The sequence below is a fragment of the Budorcas taxicolor genome, chromosome 20 (genome assembly GCF_023091745.1).
Source record: "Budorcas taxicolor isolate Tak-1 chromosome 20, Takin1.1, whole genome shotgun sequence".
NCBI lineage: Eukaryota > Metazoa > Chordata > Mammalia > Artiodactyla > Bovidae > Budorcas > Budorcas taxicolor.
Window position 1 is genome coordinate 40,456,007 of NC_068929.1, and position 17,755 is coordinate 40,473,761.

At 40.3% G+C, this 17,755-nt stretch overlaps 1 protein-coding gene across 1 annotated transcript in view; it reads left to right on the plus strand.

Moving 5' to 3' along the window:
* The first annotated feature begins 6,926 nt into the window (after positions 1–6,926).
* Positions 6,927–17,755, plus strand: part of CPLANE1 (ciliogenesis and planar polarity effector complex subunit 1) — a 103,282-nt gene continuing 92,453 nt past the window's right edge. The window contains exons 1-9 of the mRNA XM_052659199.1: positions 6,927–7,007; positions 8,177–8,312; positions 8,442–8,561; positions 8,951–9,183; positions 10,241–10,347; positions 11,570–11,726; positions 12,154–12,257; positions 14,921–15,103; positions 17,297–17,546. Coding sequence (XP_052515159.1) covers positions 6,927–7,007; positions 8,177–8,312; positions 8,442–8,561; positions 8,951–9,183; positions 10,241–10,347; positions 11,570–11,726; positions 12,154–12,257; positions 14,921–15,103; positions 17,297–17,546 — 1,371 coding nt within the window. The remainder of the gene's footprint in view (positions 7,008–8,176; positions 8,313–8,441; positions 8,562–8,950; positions 9,184–10,240; positions 10,348–11,569; positions 11,727–12,153; positions 12,258–14,920; positions 15,104–17,296; positions 17,547–17,755) is intronic.

Below are 17,755 nucleotides of genomic sequence, written 5' to 3' on the forward strand. Positions count from 1 at the left end.
AATTAAAAGGGTGCATGTTACAACAATTCCTGTTACACTTATCTAAAAATAAGGTCCAAACCACAGCTGGGCAAGCTGTGGGCACGCACCTGCACAGCCCTCATCTGCCAGGTTACAGGTGTGGTGGGTCCACTTTTCCGAAGCAGAGCCTCAGAAGAGAAATCAGAGAATGGTTTCTACTCTTGATGACACCTGTATTCACAGAGAGAGGGACTCTCCACATTTCCTGTTATATCAAACTCAAAGCATTAAAGCATGAATATGGGCTTTTGCCACAATGCAGGGACAATCCAGAGAGGACTCAGAATATACACAAGAGGGATACTATCCAAGAGAAAGAAGAAAACCCCTATGGCCTAGTGTAAACAAAGAATCAGATATGCCTCTGTCTCAAAATCTCATGGAGACAGGGTTGAAGTGAAAGTTGAGAGTAAAGTAGCTTTTCTAAATTATTGGAAAAGACTGTCCTTTAGAATCCTCTCTCTCTCCCAATATGGGGGTGACCCCAACAGAATAAAACACGGTGACATAATTAGAGGAAAGAGCTGAGTCATTATTCCTGACCTGCTCTCAGCTCTTATGTCTAGTTCAAGGCACAGAACATTCTCACATGCTCTGGGGAACTTGAGAGCAAGGAGACCCCCCTGGAAAGGCAACAAAATACAGAGATGAAGGGGAAGGCTGAGCCTTAGGGCGTATGATTGCATCATCAAGAGATAAATTAAAGACTCTAGCTGCAGACATTGGGCTTCCCAGGTGGTTCAGTGGTAAAGAATACACCTGCCAACACAGGAATTGAAGGTTCAATCCTTGAGTTCAGAAGATCCCCTGGAGAAGGAAACAGCAACCCACTCCAGTATTCTTGCCTGGCAAATCTCATGGACAGAGGAGCCTGGGAAATCTCACGGACAGAGAAGCCTGGTGGGCTACAAGTCCATAGGAGTCGCACAAGAGTCAGACATGACTTGGGACTAAACGACAAGAGGTTATAGACACCAATGCAATAGACCCAGGAGCCAACATTAGACATCCTGAAGAAAGGATGGCTAAGAATATAAAAAATAAAATTTGAATGCAAACACTCTCTCTCTCAGTGTCTTTAGGGCACATAACCCCTCCTCCCACTCTCACTATGAATCCACCTTATAGACTGAGTAGAATGAGAAAAAGACAATCTGGAAGGCACAGCATTTATTTGACAGAGATTTATCAAAAAAGAAATGGAAGTACCATTACTTGTCAAGGTAAAGACTTTCCCTGCTACATACTGGGTTGGCGGCTCAAGGAGACTCCTTAAGTGAAGAAAAAAATTTTAACTACATTTGCCTTGTGAAATAGGTGTAAATGTGCCATCTTCTCACTCTACCACAAAAGAAGCCAGCCTGAAGGCAAAGAGCAGTGACAAGAAGAAAAACAGAAGAGCCCTGCCTGATCAAAACTTGCAAGCTAGCTACCTGCTGAACCCCTGGGTTAATGAGCCAATCAACTTCTCTTTTTGCTAAATCCAGTTTGTGTGTGGTTCTCTATTACTTATGATCTTTATTAGGCTTAAAGATAAGCAATTTATTAATAAATCAGCCAGCAAATCGAAGTTGGGAATTGAACATAAGATGTCTAACATCTAAAACTGGACTCTTGATCACTGTACCATAATACAAAGCTCAAATGTTATTCCCTCTGCTCCAACTGCAACCATTTGCTACTTAAGGACTGGTCCAAGGACTTGCTGCTGCTAAGTCGCTTCAGTCATGTCTGACTCTGTGTGACCCCATAGACAGAAGCCCACGAGGCTCCCCCATCCCTGGGATTCTCCAGGCAAGAACACTGGAGTGACTTGCCATTTCCTTCTCCAATGCATGAAAGTGAAAAGTCAAAGTGAAGTCGCTCAGTCATGTCTGACTCTTAGCCACCTCATGGACTGCAGCCTACCAGGCTCTTCTGTCCATGGGATTTTCCAGGCAGGAGTACTGGAGTGGGGTGCCATTTCCTTCTCCAATGCATGAAAGTGAAAAGTGAAAGTGAAGTCCCTCAGTCATGTCTGACTCTTCACAACCCCATGGACTGCAGCCTACCAGGCTCCTCCGTCCATGGGATTTTCCAGGCAAGATTACTGGAGTGGGTCACCATTTCCTTCTCCAATGCATGAAAGTGAAAAGTGAAAGTGAAGTCGCTCAGTCGTGTCTGACTCTTCGCAACCCCATGGACTGGAGTGGGTTGCCATTGCCTTCTCCGCGAAGATACCTAGATCTCTGAAAAATTGAGCAGAGCAAACCTAACAAACTAAATCACCCATAATAGATACACAAGTAAGAAATAATTGCCTTTGTTCTCTAGGTCACTAATTTATGTAGAGGCTTTTTGATATGGTGCCCTAGTCTATCCTAAATAACTCACTCCATCTTTTTAAAATAATTCTTTGTTGCTGCGCTGGCTTTTCTCTAGTTGCATTGAGTGGGGGCTACTCTCTAGTTGTGGTACTTTGGCTTCTTATTGAAGTGGCTTCTCTTGTTGTGGAGCCCTGGCTCTAGGGTGTATGGGCTTCAGTAGTTGCAGCTGACAGGCTCTATAGCAAATGCTCAATGGTTGTGGCACAGGGGCTTAGTTGCTCCACCGCATATGGAATCTTCCCGGATCAGGGATCAAACCCATGTTTCCTATACGGACAGTTAGATTCTTTACCACTGAGCCATCAGGTAAGCCACCACTCCACCTTATAATAGACTTCAGCTTATAATAATTCCCTTTGTTGGGGGAGAATGGCCTTAGATACACACAGAAAAGCAAGCCCTCAGCAGCCATTTCTGCACTATATGATGCCAGCCATAGCTGACTGATCCAAGAGTAAACCCCATATCCAAACTGTACCACTTGATTTTCCCTCCAAGAGATTTCCAATTCTGAACTGAGGCTGAGAAAAACTGGAGCTGAGTCAAGTTCATTAATAAGGATTTAAAGCTGCACTGCATGATATAGGAGCCACTAGCCACACGTAGCTATTTGAATTTAACCAAAATAAAAAATTCAGGGTCTCAGTTGCATTAGTTTCATTTTATGTTCTTATGTCCTGACATGTAATACTTTAGATCTGCAAAAAAACAACACATTATCAGGAGGGTTGTTCAGAGTCCCAGAATTTCAGTTTGGCAGTGTGGTCTATGTTGCCATCAGAAAACCAAACCAAAACTAAGTTACTGGTGCTCTACATTTTGGAATCAACTGGAATGTTAATGAAGTAGACTGTTTTGGACATCCTTACAATGTTGATTTTGGACTTTATCAAGTGTGTTTGCAAAAGAGGAAAATAAGGTTTTACTATCAGAATCACCAGTTTTTGTTGTTCTTGTTCAGGTGCTCAGTCATGTCCAACTCTTTGCGACTCCATGGACTGTAGCAGGCCAGGTTTCCCTGTCCTTCACCATCTCCTGGAGCTTGCTCAAACTCAGGTCCATTTACTGGGTGATGCTATCCAATCATCTCATCTTCGGTTGTCCCCATCTCCCCCTGCCTTCAATCTTTCCCAGCATCAAGGTCTTTTCCAATAAGTCGGCTCTTTGCATCAGGTGGCCAAAGTACTGGAGCTTCAGCATCAATCCTTCCAATGAATATTCAAGGATTACACATTCAGTCAGTTCAGTCGCTCAGTCATATCTGACTCCTTGCGATACCATGGAGTGCTAGCACGCCAGGCCTCCCTGCCCATCACCAACTCCCGGAGTTTACTCAAACTCATGTCCAAATGAGTTTGAGTTACTTAAACTTGAGTCAGTGATGCCATGCAACCATCTCTTCCTCTGTCACCCCCTTCTCCTCCTGCCTCAATATTTCCCAGCATCAGGGTCTTTTCAAATGAGTCAGTTCTTTGCATTAGGTGGCCAAAGGATTGGAGTTGCAGCTTCAGCATCGGTCCCTGCAATGAATATTCAGAGTTGATTTCCTTTAGGATGGACTGGTTGGATCTCCTTGCAGTCCAAGGGACTCTCAAGAGTATTCTCCAACACCACAGTTCCAAAAGCATCCATCTCTTCAGCGCTCAGCTTTCTTCACAGTCCAACTCTCACGTCCATACATGACTACTGGAAAAAACATAGCTGTGACTAGACGGGCCTTTGTTGGCAAAGTAATGTCTCTGCTTTTTAATATACTTTCTAGGTTTGTCATAGTTTTTCTTCCAAGGAGTAAGCATCTTTTAATTTCATGGCTGCAATCACCATCTGCAGTGATTTTGGAGCCCTCCCAAAAATACAGTCTGACACTGTTTCCCCATCTATTTGCCATGAAGTGATCGGACCAGATGCCATGATCTTAGTTTTCTGAGTGTTGAGTTTTAAGACAACTTTTTCACTTTTCTCATTCACTTGCATCAAGAGGCTCTATAGTTCTTCACTTTCTGCCATAAGGGTGGTGCCATCTGCATATCTGAGGTTATTGATATTTCTCCCAGCAATCTTGATTCCAGCTTGTGCTTCATTCAGCCCAGTGTTTCTCATGATGTACTCTGCATCTAAGTTAAATAAGCAGGGTGACAATATACAGTCTTGATGAAATCCTTTCCCTATTTAGAACCAGTCTGTTGTTCCATGTCCAGTTCTAACTGTTGCTTCCTGACCTGCATACATATTTCTCAAGAGGCAGGTCAAGTGGTCTGGGATTCCCATCTCTTTCAGAATTTTCCAGTTTATTGTGATCCACACAGTCAAAGGCTTTGGCATAGTCAGTAAAGCAGATGTTTTTCTGGAACTCTCTTGCTTTTTCGATTATCCAACGGGTGCTGGCAATTTGATCTCTGGTTCCTCTGTCTTTTCTAAATCCAGCTTGAACATCTGGAAGTTCACAGTTCAGGTACTGTTAAAGCCTGGCTTGGAGAATTTGGGGCATGACTTTGCTATTGTGTGAGATGACTGCAACTGTGCGGTAGTTCGAGTATTCTTTGGCATTGCCTTTCTTTGGGATTGGAATGAAAACTGACCTTTTCCAGTCCTGTGGGCACTGCTGAGTTTTCCAAATTTGCTGGCATATTGAGTGCAGCACTTTCACAGTTTACATATTAGTCGGTTATTAAACGGTTTTCTGGAGAACGCCACACACAGCCTGGGCACTCAAAGGTGTGTGTCAGAGGAACGAACGCACCATCGTGGAGGTGAAACAGAAGGACCCCAGCAGCTCAGGATGAGACCTTGAGCGGAAAGACGGGCGGCCGGGCAGAGCGGAGGCAGGCGGGGAGGCAGCGGAGGCGCAGGACCGCTGGGAGGACGAGGGCGGGCACCCCGGGAGACCCGGCAGGGAGAAAGACGGGGGAACGCCTCCAGTCTCCGGCCCGAGCTCCCAGCCGGCTCGGAGCAGGCGCACTGGCGGCGCTCGCCCGCGTCCCTGCCCCGCCCTCCGCCGTCGCCAAGACGCAGGCTCGCGTCGGGGCGGGCAGCTCGGCCCGTCTCCGTCGCCCTCCTTCATCTCGGCCTCGCCGCGCCTTCCTGCCCCGGACTGGCCCGGCCCTGGCAGAGGTAACTCCCCGCAGATTCCCGTCTCGCACGGCCCCAGCCTCCTCCCCTCGCCCTCGGGCCCGCGGCGTCCTCGGGCTCCTCCGCCCCCTCACGCTCTCGAGTCTGGGCGCGCCCGCGACCTCCCCTGCCCCGCCATCCGCCGCCGCACCCAGCCCCCTTACCCGCTACCCCGGCGTCGTCCTGCGGCCGCAGCATCCTCAGCCTCACGGAGGTGCGGGGTCGCCCTCGGCTGGCTGGGAACGAAGTCCGGTTCGGGCTCGACCTCGGCCCGGTGTCCTCCAGCTCCTGCCCCGTCTCCGGTGGGCGCGGCGGTGGCAGCTCGCGGGGGTGCAGGGCGGCGCTGCCACGCACGGTCCGGTAGGGAATCTCAGAGGGGTCCCTGGGGATGCCTCATGCGAAGTGGTCGTGGGCCAACTCCTGTGTGTGACATTGGTGGGGGGTAAGTTGAGCGCCGAGGAACGGACGTGATTTCTTAGGCTCGTCTGTGATGCAAACCACCGAACAACTTGGATTATTCCTCTGGAAATTGCTTTTTCCAGTGTGTTTTAAATTAAGATACGGGGAGCCGGGGGGAGGGGTGCGGTAAAACTTAACCTGTTTCTTCTCCTCACATATTTTGTGTGGTCGAGTTTATCTCTGTCGTCCATTAACTAATTTGACATGACAGGCTTCCCGGTGGCGCTAGTGGTAAAGAACCCGCCTGCCCGTGCAGGGGAGCTGAGAGACCTAAGTTTGATCCCTGGGTTGGGAAGATCTTCCGGAGGAGGGAATGGCAACCCACTCCAGTATTCTTGCCTGAAAAATCCCATGGGCAGAGGATCCTGACGGACTATAGTCGGCCAGGCTGTAGAGGTTGCAAAGAGTCAGACACAACTGAGCTAATAAGCGCGCGCACACACAAGGCAGAAGAGGTATTGCCTTGTATGAGCTAGCGTTGTGAAATGCATCCTCACTTCCATTTTAGTCTTGGTCAAAGTAGTAAAAAACCACCCAATTTCAAGGGATGAGGCGTTGACCAGAGCTCTCAATGAGAGACAGGAGTGTTAAAGTCATAGTGTAAGAAGAGCGTATGGAGTAGGGGGTATTTTTGTGGTGATCTTTGGAAAGATGAGAAATTAATCGCATAGAAACTATATTGTCAAGATATTCCTCAACTTCGTGTTTATTTTCATAGTTTGAGGAATAACTTTTCAAAAAAGCAAACACGTTTTGCCTGACTATTCAAGATTAGATACTGAATAAAGTATCAGCATTTTACCTTAAAAAGAGAGTTAACTTGAGTTAATGAAAAAGTCATTTACTAAAACTTTATGAAAACTCAAAATCTTCAGTAACTATTACGGGGTCTTATCATTTTTTTTGTTTTGTTTTGATTTTTACAGCATCTTCTGACTTTTGACTTAATTAGTCTTTGCTATCTTAACAAGCATGGAGATACGATTAGAAGTTTTGACTTCAACCAGTATCAAGCAGAAAAAACCCTGGCCACGAGTATCCTGGTTGGGACAGGTAAGTTTTTCTTCAGTTGTGCAATATCAATTGTAATATGTGTTACATGTGTGCTTTGCCTCTAGGATTGAAGAATAACCTTTAAGAAATAAAGTAGCATCTGCAGAAGGATCACTTGCCCTCTGAACAGGATTTTGTGTATTTGTTTGGTAGAAGGCTGGCAGAGATGGGGAGGGAGTATCAGTCTTTCTGGGTCTGGTCACATTTGTCAGCTCTCTGATCACTCTCTTGCTCCTTTTCTCCATCACCTGCTTCATCTTCTTCACCATCCTTTGTTGCTTTACTCTTGGAGTTCTGGGATGGTGTATCATCCTCACTCTCATCTTCTGGGCTCTCCTGGGAATTCTGGGACATAGTTTCTTCACCCTGCAAGTCCCAGTTTTTGAGATTGCCCAGCCAGGAAGCCTCTCTGCAGTTGTTGAAAATGAGCATGGCTTTCGCATCTACAGGGTCTTTTTTTGAGCAAAGGCACATGTTTGGGGAGTTTCATGTCCTGGTGAATCTTGGAATACCCACGCAGGTGATGAAGCAGCCTTGTGTCTAACTGGAAGGTGTCCAGGAAGTTCAGAACATTTTCTGGATGTTTTCTAAAACTGAAGTCTAGGAGCACATGCTACTGCTTCAGAAATGAGAAGCCATGTCTATTTAAGTAAATAATTTAAAACTTGCTCATACTTCTCTTCAGATAGGTGAGCTAACAGCAGATATCTCTGTTTGGGCAAGCAGAATTGGAAGACACTCCTATAATTTCAAACTTCAAATAAATCTCAATGTGGCTACTAGATCATCCTACCTAGTAATTCTAATAAGTGGTACTTTTAAGATAGAATGAAAAAATCTTCAGGTTACATAATTAGCCTTATTGTTGGGACCTCTGATGGTCAGGTGATCAGTAATCTGCTTTCCAGTTCAGGGGATGTGGATTTGAGTCCTGGTCGGGGAACTAAGATCCCACTTGCCACTGGGCAACTAAGCCCCCGCACCACAACTAGAGAAGCTCTTGAGCCACAGTGAAGACCCAGTACAGCCAATAAATAAAACATTTTATGATGTGTAGTACAAATATACCATCTTTCTTAGATGTCACTTTCTTTTCCTTTATGTGATAACTTAGGTAGGAGGCTGAATTAACTTCTGGCATCTCTTAAGTTTCCATGTATTTCTTCTAGGAAAATGAAGCTGTTTTTCTTTTGGATGATAAATTCGTAAATGAAATTAATTTGCTCTCAGGAAGGACAAAGAAGAAAATTCCCAGTCTTCAGCCTTTGTTGAAGGATGTTATACTCCTAACAACGTCCAGTAATGGTTAAGTAGTACTGATATTGTCAAAAGGCTAGATTTTAAAAATCTAGGCTATATTTTTAAAAATAATTTTGGGGGTAATATTAAGGAAAATGTTAGACTATAAGCATTGTATTTCCGTTTTGAAAACAGATGCCTGGCTGGCTGGGGTACTCACTACAGGGGAGGTTTTCCTCTGGAACAAAGATCAAGATTGTTTGAAAACTATACAAGCAACTGAAAAGCCTAAGGAAATAATTGAAGCTGCAGTAGGTGGGAGTTTTTTTGTTTGTTTAAATTGATTCAACTTGATATATAGGAGGAAAAGAAAATACCTCTGCTTTTGTAAATATCTATATGTATTTCCATGTATATGTAAGTATTTTTTGATGTTGGTTATTGTAACACTAAGGTTCATCTCGAGGAAGAAAAATCTGGCATGCCTAACATGTCTGTGATAGCAGTGGGTTCCTAATATCACACATGAATACATGATAAGTGTTAATATTATTTGTACTTTTAATTTATTATTAATACCTTAGTTTTGCTTTCTGAATGGAAACCTCATTTAGGTTCCTCGTTGTCAGAATAGATAAAATTTGTACTTTTTTTGCAGGAATTCTGATTTCAGAGGTTTAGTAACTTTTTTGTTGTTTTTTTAGCAAGCTCTTCGAGACTGTACTTGTATGTATCTGGCAATGGGAAAAGAGTTCTGCTTATAACTCCTTCTGGATGCATATTCCTTTGGGAACATTTAGAATTCAAGAATGTCTTATCTTCCAAAAGCCTTTCCTTGGTGGGCCAGTGGTCCCAGATCATGCCTGAAGAAGCAGTTCCTTTGCCTTCCACTGAAGATAAAGAAGCAGTAGTGCATGCTGTTTTTATAAAAAATGAGGTAAAATCCGAATCAGACAGGGTGTTCTTGAAGTAGAGACCTCAGACTCTTAAGAGCAGACACTTTCTGGGATGCTGTTGAGCAGAATGTGTAATGATAGCTGTATATCTCCAGTCATCATTAATTGTAGTAATGGTGAAATTATCGTGGAAAAGGCATTTTTATATTTCTTGGTCCCACTTTAAAAGATTTTATTAAAAGTGGTTTGAACTTTGAGCTTCCTTGGTCTTTTCCTAGTTTTACTTTTCCTTAGTTTTAGAATATAACTAGCTTTGTAATAAAAAAAAAAGAAACTAGAATTGGTGATATTAAGTAAGCCATTCCCAGTAAATAACACATTCATTAACTAAAAGACATGTTAAATAGCTGTGTGATACTCTTTGTATGTGTTGACCCATATGTTTTTACCCAATTTGCTATTGTTAAAAATTGTGTTTTGAACTTTTGTTATCTACCCATGAATAGTGCCCTAGTTTAAATAATATGCAACCATAAAAGAAGAGAAAAATAAATATATAAGAATATTCCTAGTTATATAGCCAAAGTAAATGGCAGTATTTTCTTGAGAGGGTAACTGCATCTTGATTTCTCATTTGAGATGTGCCTCTGGCTCAGAAATACATTTAGTGTTTAGCTTAATGTTAAGCTATATGTTAAGAATAAAAGTATAAGCAAGTTCTTGATACGTTTCATTTATCTTACTTATGAGAAAATGCGGGGCTGTATTTTGCTTGTTTTTCTGTTCTTTCATGCATGAGTTTATTTTCTATTTTCCTTGCTGGTTATTTATTTTAAACATAGCAGTGTGTACATGTTAATCCCAAACTCCCTAACTATCCCATCATTCTTCCCCCGGTAACCATAAATTCATTCTCTAAGTCTATGAATCTGTTTTATAAACAAGTTCATTTGTATCACTTTTTTTTAGATTCCGCATATAAGGGATATATGATATTCCTCTTTCTCTGTCTGACTTCACTCAGTATGACAGTTTCTAGATCCTCTTGATTTATTTTCAGATTTATTATATACTAAAGTATATGAAATTTATCTACAGTTATTTGGAGACTGCTGCTTGTGTTCATTTACTTTCTATTCCGGGGAATGCCTGAAGTTAACATTTCTAGCAATTCGGTGGCATGAAAATATATTTACACCTGTAAGGTGAGGTAAATGTTTCCTTCTTCCTTGTTTCTATCTTTTTTTTCTTTTTTTTTTGTGACTGTTTTGAACAGCACATGGAATCTTCTTAGTTCCCCGACAAGGAACTGAACCCACAGCCCCTGCATTGCACGTGCAGAGCTGTAACCACTGGACTGCCAAGGAAGTTCTTTTCTCCCTTTTGAAACATTATTATAATATCTTTTGGCCCATAAATACATAATAAGATCAGTAAATGAAATGTGAACATCGACCTCTGAGACTTTACGAATTGTTTTTCCCTATAAGTATTGTTCTGTTTCTTTACTTTTCATTTTACTTGTTTATTACAGAAAGCTTTTCTTGTTTTTATTTTGTTTCCCTTCTTGGAATTGAGAACACATAAAAGGTAAGGCTGGCTATGGTCTTATCTTAAGACTATAAAAAACTCCTTTGAAAACTAATTCAGTTGAATTTTGAAAAGGATGTAACTTACTTGAATTTACTACCATACCTTTTAAATTCTCTTGTTTTTTTTTTTTAACTAAAAGTAGTTTTATTTGTTTTAAAAAGCCCAATGAAATAGAATGCATTTAAAAGCATATAATGACTTAAGATTTACTAAAATAGTGAGATTTTTTTTTTCTGTTTATTTTCTTTATTTCTTATGCTAGCAGTACTTTATTCAGGTGTAATTTATATAAAGGCAAATGAACAAATCTTAAATGTACAACTAGGTGTTGGTGGTTTAGTTGCTAAATTGTGTCCGGCTCTTTCAAACCCATGGACTGTAGCCTGCTAGGCTCCCCTGTCCATGGGATTCTCTAGGCAAGAATACTGGAGTGGGTTGATATTCCCTTCTCCAGGGGATCTTCTTGACCCAAGAATCGAACCTGGATCTCCTGCATTGCAGGCATATTCTTTACCAACTGAGCTATGAAGGAAGCCCCAAAATATTTGTAATAATGTAGAAATATGTGTATCTAAACTTTTAGTGGATGCAGATTTGTTTGGGATTGGCTGTAGGACATGCCATTACTACAAAACTCTGATATGGACCTACCTTGTTTAGTTAGCAGTTGCTCTTTTGTGCCCTGGATAAAACTTGTGAGCAGTTGCTAAGAGACCCCGAATATATATGTATATGAAGGAATTTAGCTGGACCCGTCAATTTTCTGTAGTGAAATATGTATTAATGTAAAAGTTGCTATACTTCCTGTTTTCAGTTATTTTATTCCTTTCTTAGATCACTGCCATATCATGTTCAGTGGGCTCAGCAGGATTGCCTTCTGTGCAGTCTGATCCCTAAATGTGAGTCAGTGAAGTCAAGGGGAGCTCTGATTTCTGCATTTTCAAGAGATGGACTTACCCTGGCAGTAACGCTTAATCAGAAAGACCCAAAGGTCAGTAAATGTAATCTGTCTTGGGAGTAAGCTGTAAAAGAGAGAGTTTAGTTCAGTTTAGAGACTTTTTTCCCCCTTGAATATGGTTTGTTTTTTTATTAATACTACTTTATGTTCTTTAAATTGGTGTTTTCTGATCTAACTTGGCTTTGTAAATTGGTAACATTATTTACATTAGGTGCCATAATTTTCGAAATCTGACCTTCAGAAGCGAAAAGAGGATAATGGAAAAGGAAGAAAGAGGGGCAAAGTGGTAACTGATATTCTTAAAATGTAGTGTAAAAGGGAAAAGAGTTATATAGGTAGTTGGTATTGTCTTGACAGTTGGGAAAGACGAGATAGTTCATTGATGTAATAGATCTCTAGGTCTTCAGAAATATAAGTAAAATGATTTTAATTGTTTTGTTGTCTGTTTTTCTCTTTCTAGGCAACTCAGGTATTATTTATAAACACACTGAATTTTGTCACTCTCTGTGGTAGCCTTAAAGGATGTAGTAATAAGAATCCTGTGGTTCCAGCTACTCTTGTCAGGTAAGGATTCTTTTTTATTTCTAAATAGTGTTTTTCTTTTACCTTTTTAATAGTTTAATAAAGTTTAAGGCTCTGATAAGTAGTGTCTAAATATATATTTTCACCACAAATATTCTTAAAAAGAATTCTTTAAGAGATGGAAAATTCTGAAAGAGATGGGAATACCAGACCACCTTACCTGTCTCCTGAGAAACCTGTATGCAGGTCTGGACATGGAACAATGGACTGGTTCAAAATTGGGAAAGGAGTACATCAAGGCTATATATTGTCACCTTGCTTATTTAACTCATACGCAGAGTACATGCGAAATACCAGGCTGGATGAAGCATAAGTTAGAATCAAGATTGCAGAGAAATATGAATAACCTCAAATATGCAGATGACACCACCCTTATGGCAGAAAGCAAAGAGAAACTAAAGAGCCTCTTGATGAAAGTGAAAGAGGAGAGTGAAAAAGCTGGCTGAAAACTCAACATTCAAAAAACTCAGATCATGGCATCTGGTCCCATCACTTCATGGCAAATTGATGGATAAACAATGGAAACAGTGACAGACTGTTTTCTTGGACTCCAAAATCACTGCAGATGGTACCTGCAGCCGTGAAATTAAAAGCTGCCTACTCCTTGGAAGAAAAGCTATGACCAACCTAGACAGCATATTAAAAAGCAGCAACTTTACTTTGCTGACAAAAGTCCATATAGTCAAAGCTATGGTTTTTCCAATAGTCATATATGGATGTGAGAGTTGGAATGTAAAGAAGGCTGAGCACCGAAGAATTGATGCTTTTGAACTGTGGTGTTGGAGAAGACTCTTGAGAGTCCCTTGGACTGCAAGGACATCAAACCAGTCAATCCTAAAGGAAATCAATCCTGAATATTCATTGAAAGGACTGATGCTAAAGCCCCAATACTTTGGCCACGTGATGCAAAGACTTGACTCATTAGAAAAGACCCTGATGCCAGGAAAGATTGAAGGCAGGAGGAGAAGGGGTTGACAGAGGATGAGATGGTTGGATGGCATCACTGACTGAATGGACATGAATTTGAGCAAAATCTGGGAATGGTGAAGGACAGGGAAGCCTGGCGTGCTGCAGTCCATGAGGTTGCCAAGAGTTGGACATGACTGAGAGACTGAACAACAAATAGATATTTAGATAGATAATGCAGCTTTCAGCTTTTGTGCTTGATAGACTTTAAAGTTTGCTTTATATGTTGGACACAACTGAGCAACTTCACTTTCCCCTAGAGAAGGAAATGGCAACCCACTCCAGTATTCTTGCCTGGAAAATCCCATGGACTGGGGAGCCTGGCAGGTTACTATCCATGGGATCACAAAGAGTCAGACACCACTACATAAGGAAAGCCTTCAGTCCTTTAAGGAAGGGTCTGATAGGGTGGAAGATACTTGAACACATTTTCTTTTCTCTTTTATTTCTTTCTATGTTGTCTTAGGAGGAGTGAGATTATTATGAGGTAGAGAAATACTGGCCTTAAAGAGACGAAATGAAGAGTCCTGGGTTGGGAAGATCATTTTATATACTCAGGCTGAGGTAATGCTAACTTCGTTTAAAAGGCTAAAAACACCTCAGCCTGGGTATATAAAATGATCTTCCCAACCCAGGATTCTCTGCCGGAGAGGGCAATGGCACCCCACTCCAGTACTCTTGCCTGGAAAATCCCATGGACGGAGGAGCCTGGTAGGCTACAGTCCATGGGGTCACGAAGAGTCAGACACGACTGAGTGACTTCACTTTCACTTTTCACTTTCATGCGTTGGAGAAAGAAATGGCAACCCACTCCGGTGTGCTTGCCTGGAGAATCCCAGGGACGGGGGAGCCTGGCGGGCTTCTGTCTATGGGGTCGCACAGAGTCGGACATGACTGAAGCGACTTAGCAGCAGCAGCAGCAGCATTCTCTGCCTATGGGTGGACAGTACCGTAAGTGGTGATTTTGGATGGCAAAGGACCTGTGCAGGATTATAGGGTAGGAAGATTTCCTCTTCCTCTTGGATCCTTCTAATTTCCTTTTCTGAACACTTCTCTGCTGTTCTCTGACTTTTCAGAGTTTTCAGGTTCATCCAGCCATACATTTTTATTTTCTTTCTCTTCCCAAAATTTCCTTTCTAGTCTCAGTTCAGTGATCTGTTTGACTGAGGGTGTCCATAATTTAAATGAGAAGGAGCTATTTTCTGTCCCCATGAAAGAAATATTAATATTTTCAGACAGTTAAGGAGTGGTAAAGATGGCTTTGGCAAGAGGAAATTTGCTCTTGAGTGGAGCTCTGGCAGGCTCCTGAGAGGCATGGTATTGACCTTCAAAATCTACCAGTAGATCTTAGTAACGGATATCACTAGGATTAGAAGTTGTTCTGGCTATAATGTGAGTGACTTAAAAGCTTTACATTTTTAGGTAGTATTTTCATCTTATGATTTATGAATGTAAGTAAATTTCTAATTGGTATGTTGTATGAACTAGATGTTTATGAGCAAACTCCTTTCTTCTTACTTATTTCCTGGGACGTAGATACACAAAATGTATGTGACATTTGCCTACTATTCATTCTTTTGCTCTTAATTTTTGAAGTATCTCACCCCTTCTTGGCCATTATAAATTGTTAGAGACATTGTAGAGGGTCCTTTCTAAACATCTTGTTTTGCTTTTTCTAGGTCATACTGGGTAGGTGATGTCAGCTGGACTCACGATAGTCTTTTTCTGGCTTGTGTGTTAAAACGTGGCTCCCTGGTTTTATTGACCTGCCACGGTGAATTGCTAACGTTAATTACATTTGGTTGCTCTATAGAATTTGGGCCAGCAGAATTTATTCCTCTTCACCCACTAATAACATATAGGTGAGATATTTAAATCATTTAATTTATTTATAGAAGTTTTTCTCTTTTGTTATTGCTTTCCTGTGTATTTTTTTAAAATATAATTTCATGTTTCAAACTGTCTTATTCTTTCTTTGAGTCTGTCATCTCAATATCTGTTTATTTATAGTTTTCTTCTATTTCTTTTTGTGGCTTAATCCTGGTGAAAATTTGACAATGTGACTATGTAAGTATATGTTATTTAAATATTTAACTGTATTAAAAAATGTAATTCTTTGATATAAAAATTTAAAAAAATGTGATATGTCTTTTATTGTTTTAAAAGCAGAGCACTTAATTTTTATCTAACTTGGGATGTGGATGTATCTGGCTTCCCAGATGGTGCTAGTGGTAAGGAACCCGTCTGCCAGTGCAGGAATGTAAGAGACATGGATTTGATCCCTGAGTTGGAAAGATCCCCTGGAGGAGGGCATGGCAACCCACTCCAGTATTCTTGCCTGGAGGATCCCATGGACAGAGGAGCCTGGTGGGCTACAGTCCATGGGGTCGCAAAGAGTCAGACACGACTAAGCGACTGAGCACCGGTGGATGTGTCTACTTTTTTCCCAAAGGGAAAAAGGAGAAAGTTGTTGGAAATGGATAGTAAACTCTAGAATTCAGCCATATTCAAATTTTAAATTGTGAGATCATGTAGCAGTTTGGCTTTGGTGTCAGATCAAGAATCAGATCTTGGTTCTTCTACTTATTGGTTGTGTGAGTTTGGGTAAGTTACTCTTTGAGCCTCATTTTCTTTTACTCTGAAATGAAGACGGCAGTAATTGTCTCTTAGACTTGAAGGAATGAAGCAAGATAATAAATAATTTTAAATTGCTTTAGCACAGTTCTGGCATAACATAAGAGCTCAGTAAATATTTGTTTTTATTGATGTTGATATTATTATGTTTGGGTAGACACATAGATAGCTGTTTACAAAACAAAAAATTGGAAAAGGTCTTTGAAACCAATCCATTACCTTTGCTTTACAGAAGGGAAACTGAGGAGGGATGTGTCCTTGATTATGTTTAACAAAGATTTTACTTTATTTCTAGCAATAGATAATTACGATGGAAAAACTTGTCACTTCCTGCGGTGAAAATGTTTTTCCTTATTATGGTCTGATTCCTAATTGACTTAAATTTCCTCACATTTTCCTTAAAAATTAGTCTTTAGGATCTTTCAGAATGGATTGTTTTTTCTGATTACAAAAGTAATACATATTCATTATTTTTAAAAGCTTAATCAAATGTTACAAAACTAAATACTATCGAAAGTGAAAGACTTGTAATCCTCTTCCTTAGAGATAACAATTATTAGCATTTTAGTGTGTTGTCCTCTTAATTTGAAAATTTCATATAACATGTGCAATAACATTAATTTATTTTTTAAAGCAAAATTAATTATATGATATATGCTGTTTACTGTTTTGCTTTTTTGATTTGACAGTATGTCTTATACATCTTTCCATGGAGTCTCTTTTTAATGATTTTATAAATTTTGTAGACTGTACTTTCTAAAACCAACCTTCTGTTGTGGACCATTTGGTTCATATAATCTATAGTTGATTATTTTCCTCGCCAGAAAAAAATATATTTTGGTTCTCTGTTCTCTTTATACTTATAAAGCCCCAAAGTTAATAGTGATATTAAGTAATCAGTTGATATTAAGTATTCAGAATTAGGTATACCACTGAAACAATGAATACATTTATATGGAAACTCAGTCAAATTTAACCTTAAGCTGATAAAATTTTACTCATCACCATCCTCTCCAAATGTTTCTTAATAACAAGAATACTCACAGCTCGTATTTATATTCTTACAAGGATATTTAAATATATAGTAAGAAAGTTAACAGCTAAACTGTCTTTAATAGTAAAAATAACTGCCTCAATTTTTTTCTAAAAGAAATATAAAACTGGATCACAAACACTATTTACAGACAATAGGGTAAATGTCACAATTCTGGGAAAATTTTTAAAAAACCACCAACCTCTGTATTATTTAATTACTTATGTTTTCCTCACAGATCTGTGCACATTTAATATTTTTCTGTTTAATTTGCTTGCTTTTTCATCATTCTGAAATGTTTGTTTTGTTTTTCCTTTGGAATAATATAATTGTTTCTTTAAAAGATTTTCCTCTCACTAATTCTTGAATTTTGATGTTTGTTTGCTAGACCACAGCAGTTTGCACTTCAAGATTCAAATAATTCTGTAGATTCATCAGCTTCAGATAGTGACCCTATGAGACAGAGATTCTCTATAAAAGCACACTCACGATTACCCTACCTCATTATTTCTGATGGATACATGGTCACAACCCTTCGATTTCTTGATAATCTGTCTCCATCAGTGCTCATGAGATCCCTTCTACTTGATTCAACGCAGAGGCTTGAGAAAACATACGAAAGTGTGATACTGTGTAAGGTATGGTGCTTTTTGGGACCATCAGTAAAAGCTCGCTTCAGTCTTCTTTTTAAAATATATTTATTTTTAATTGAAGGATAATTTCTTTTCAGTATTGTGTTGTTTCCCACTGAATGTCAACATTCTCAGTCTTTTTAAATTTAAAACTGTACTGACAGTGGTGTCCTTGGATTGTATATGTTCATCTATAGAAGTTATAATTGTAGTAC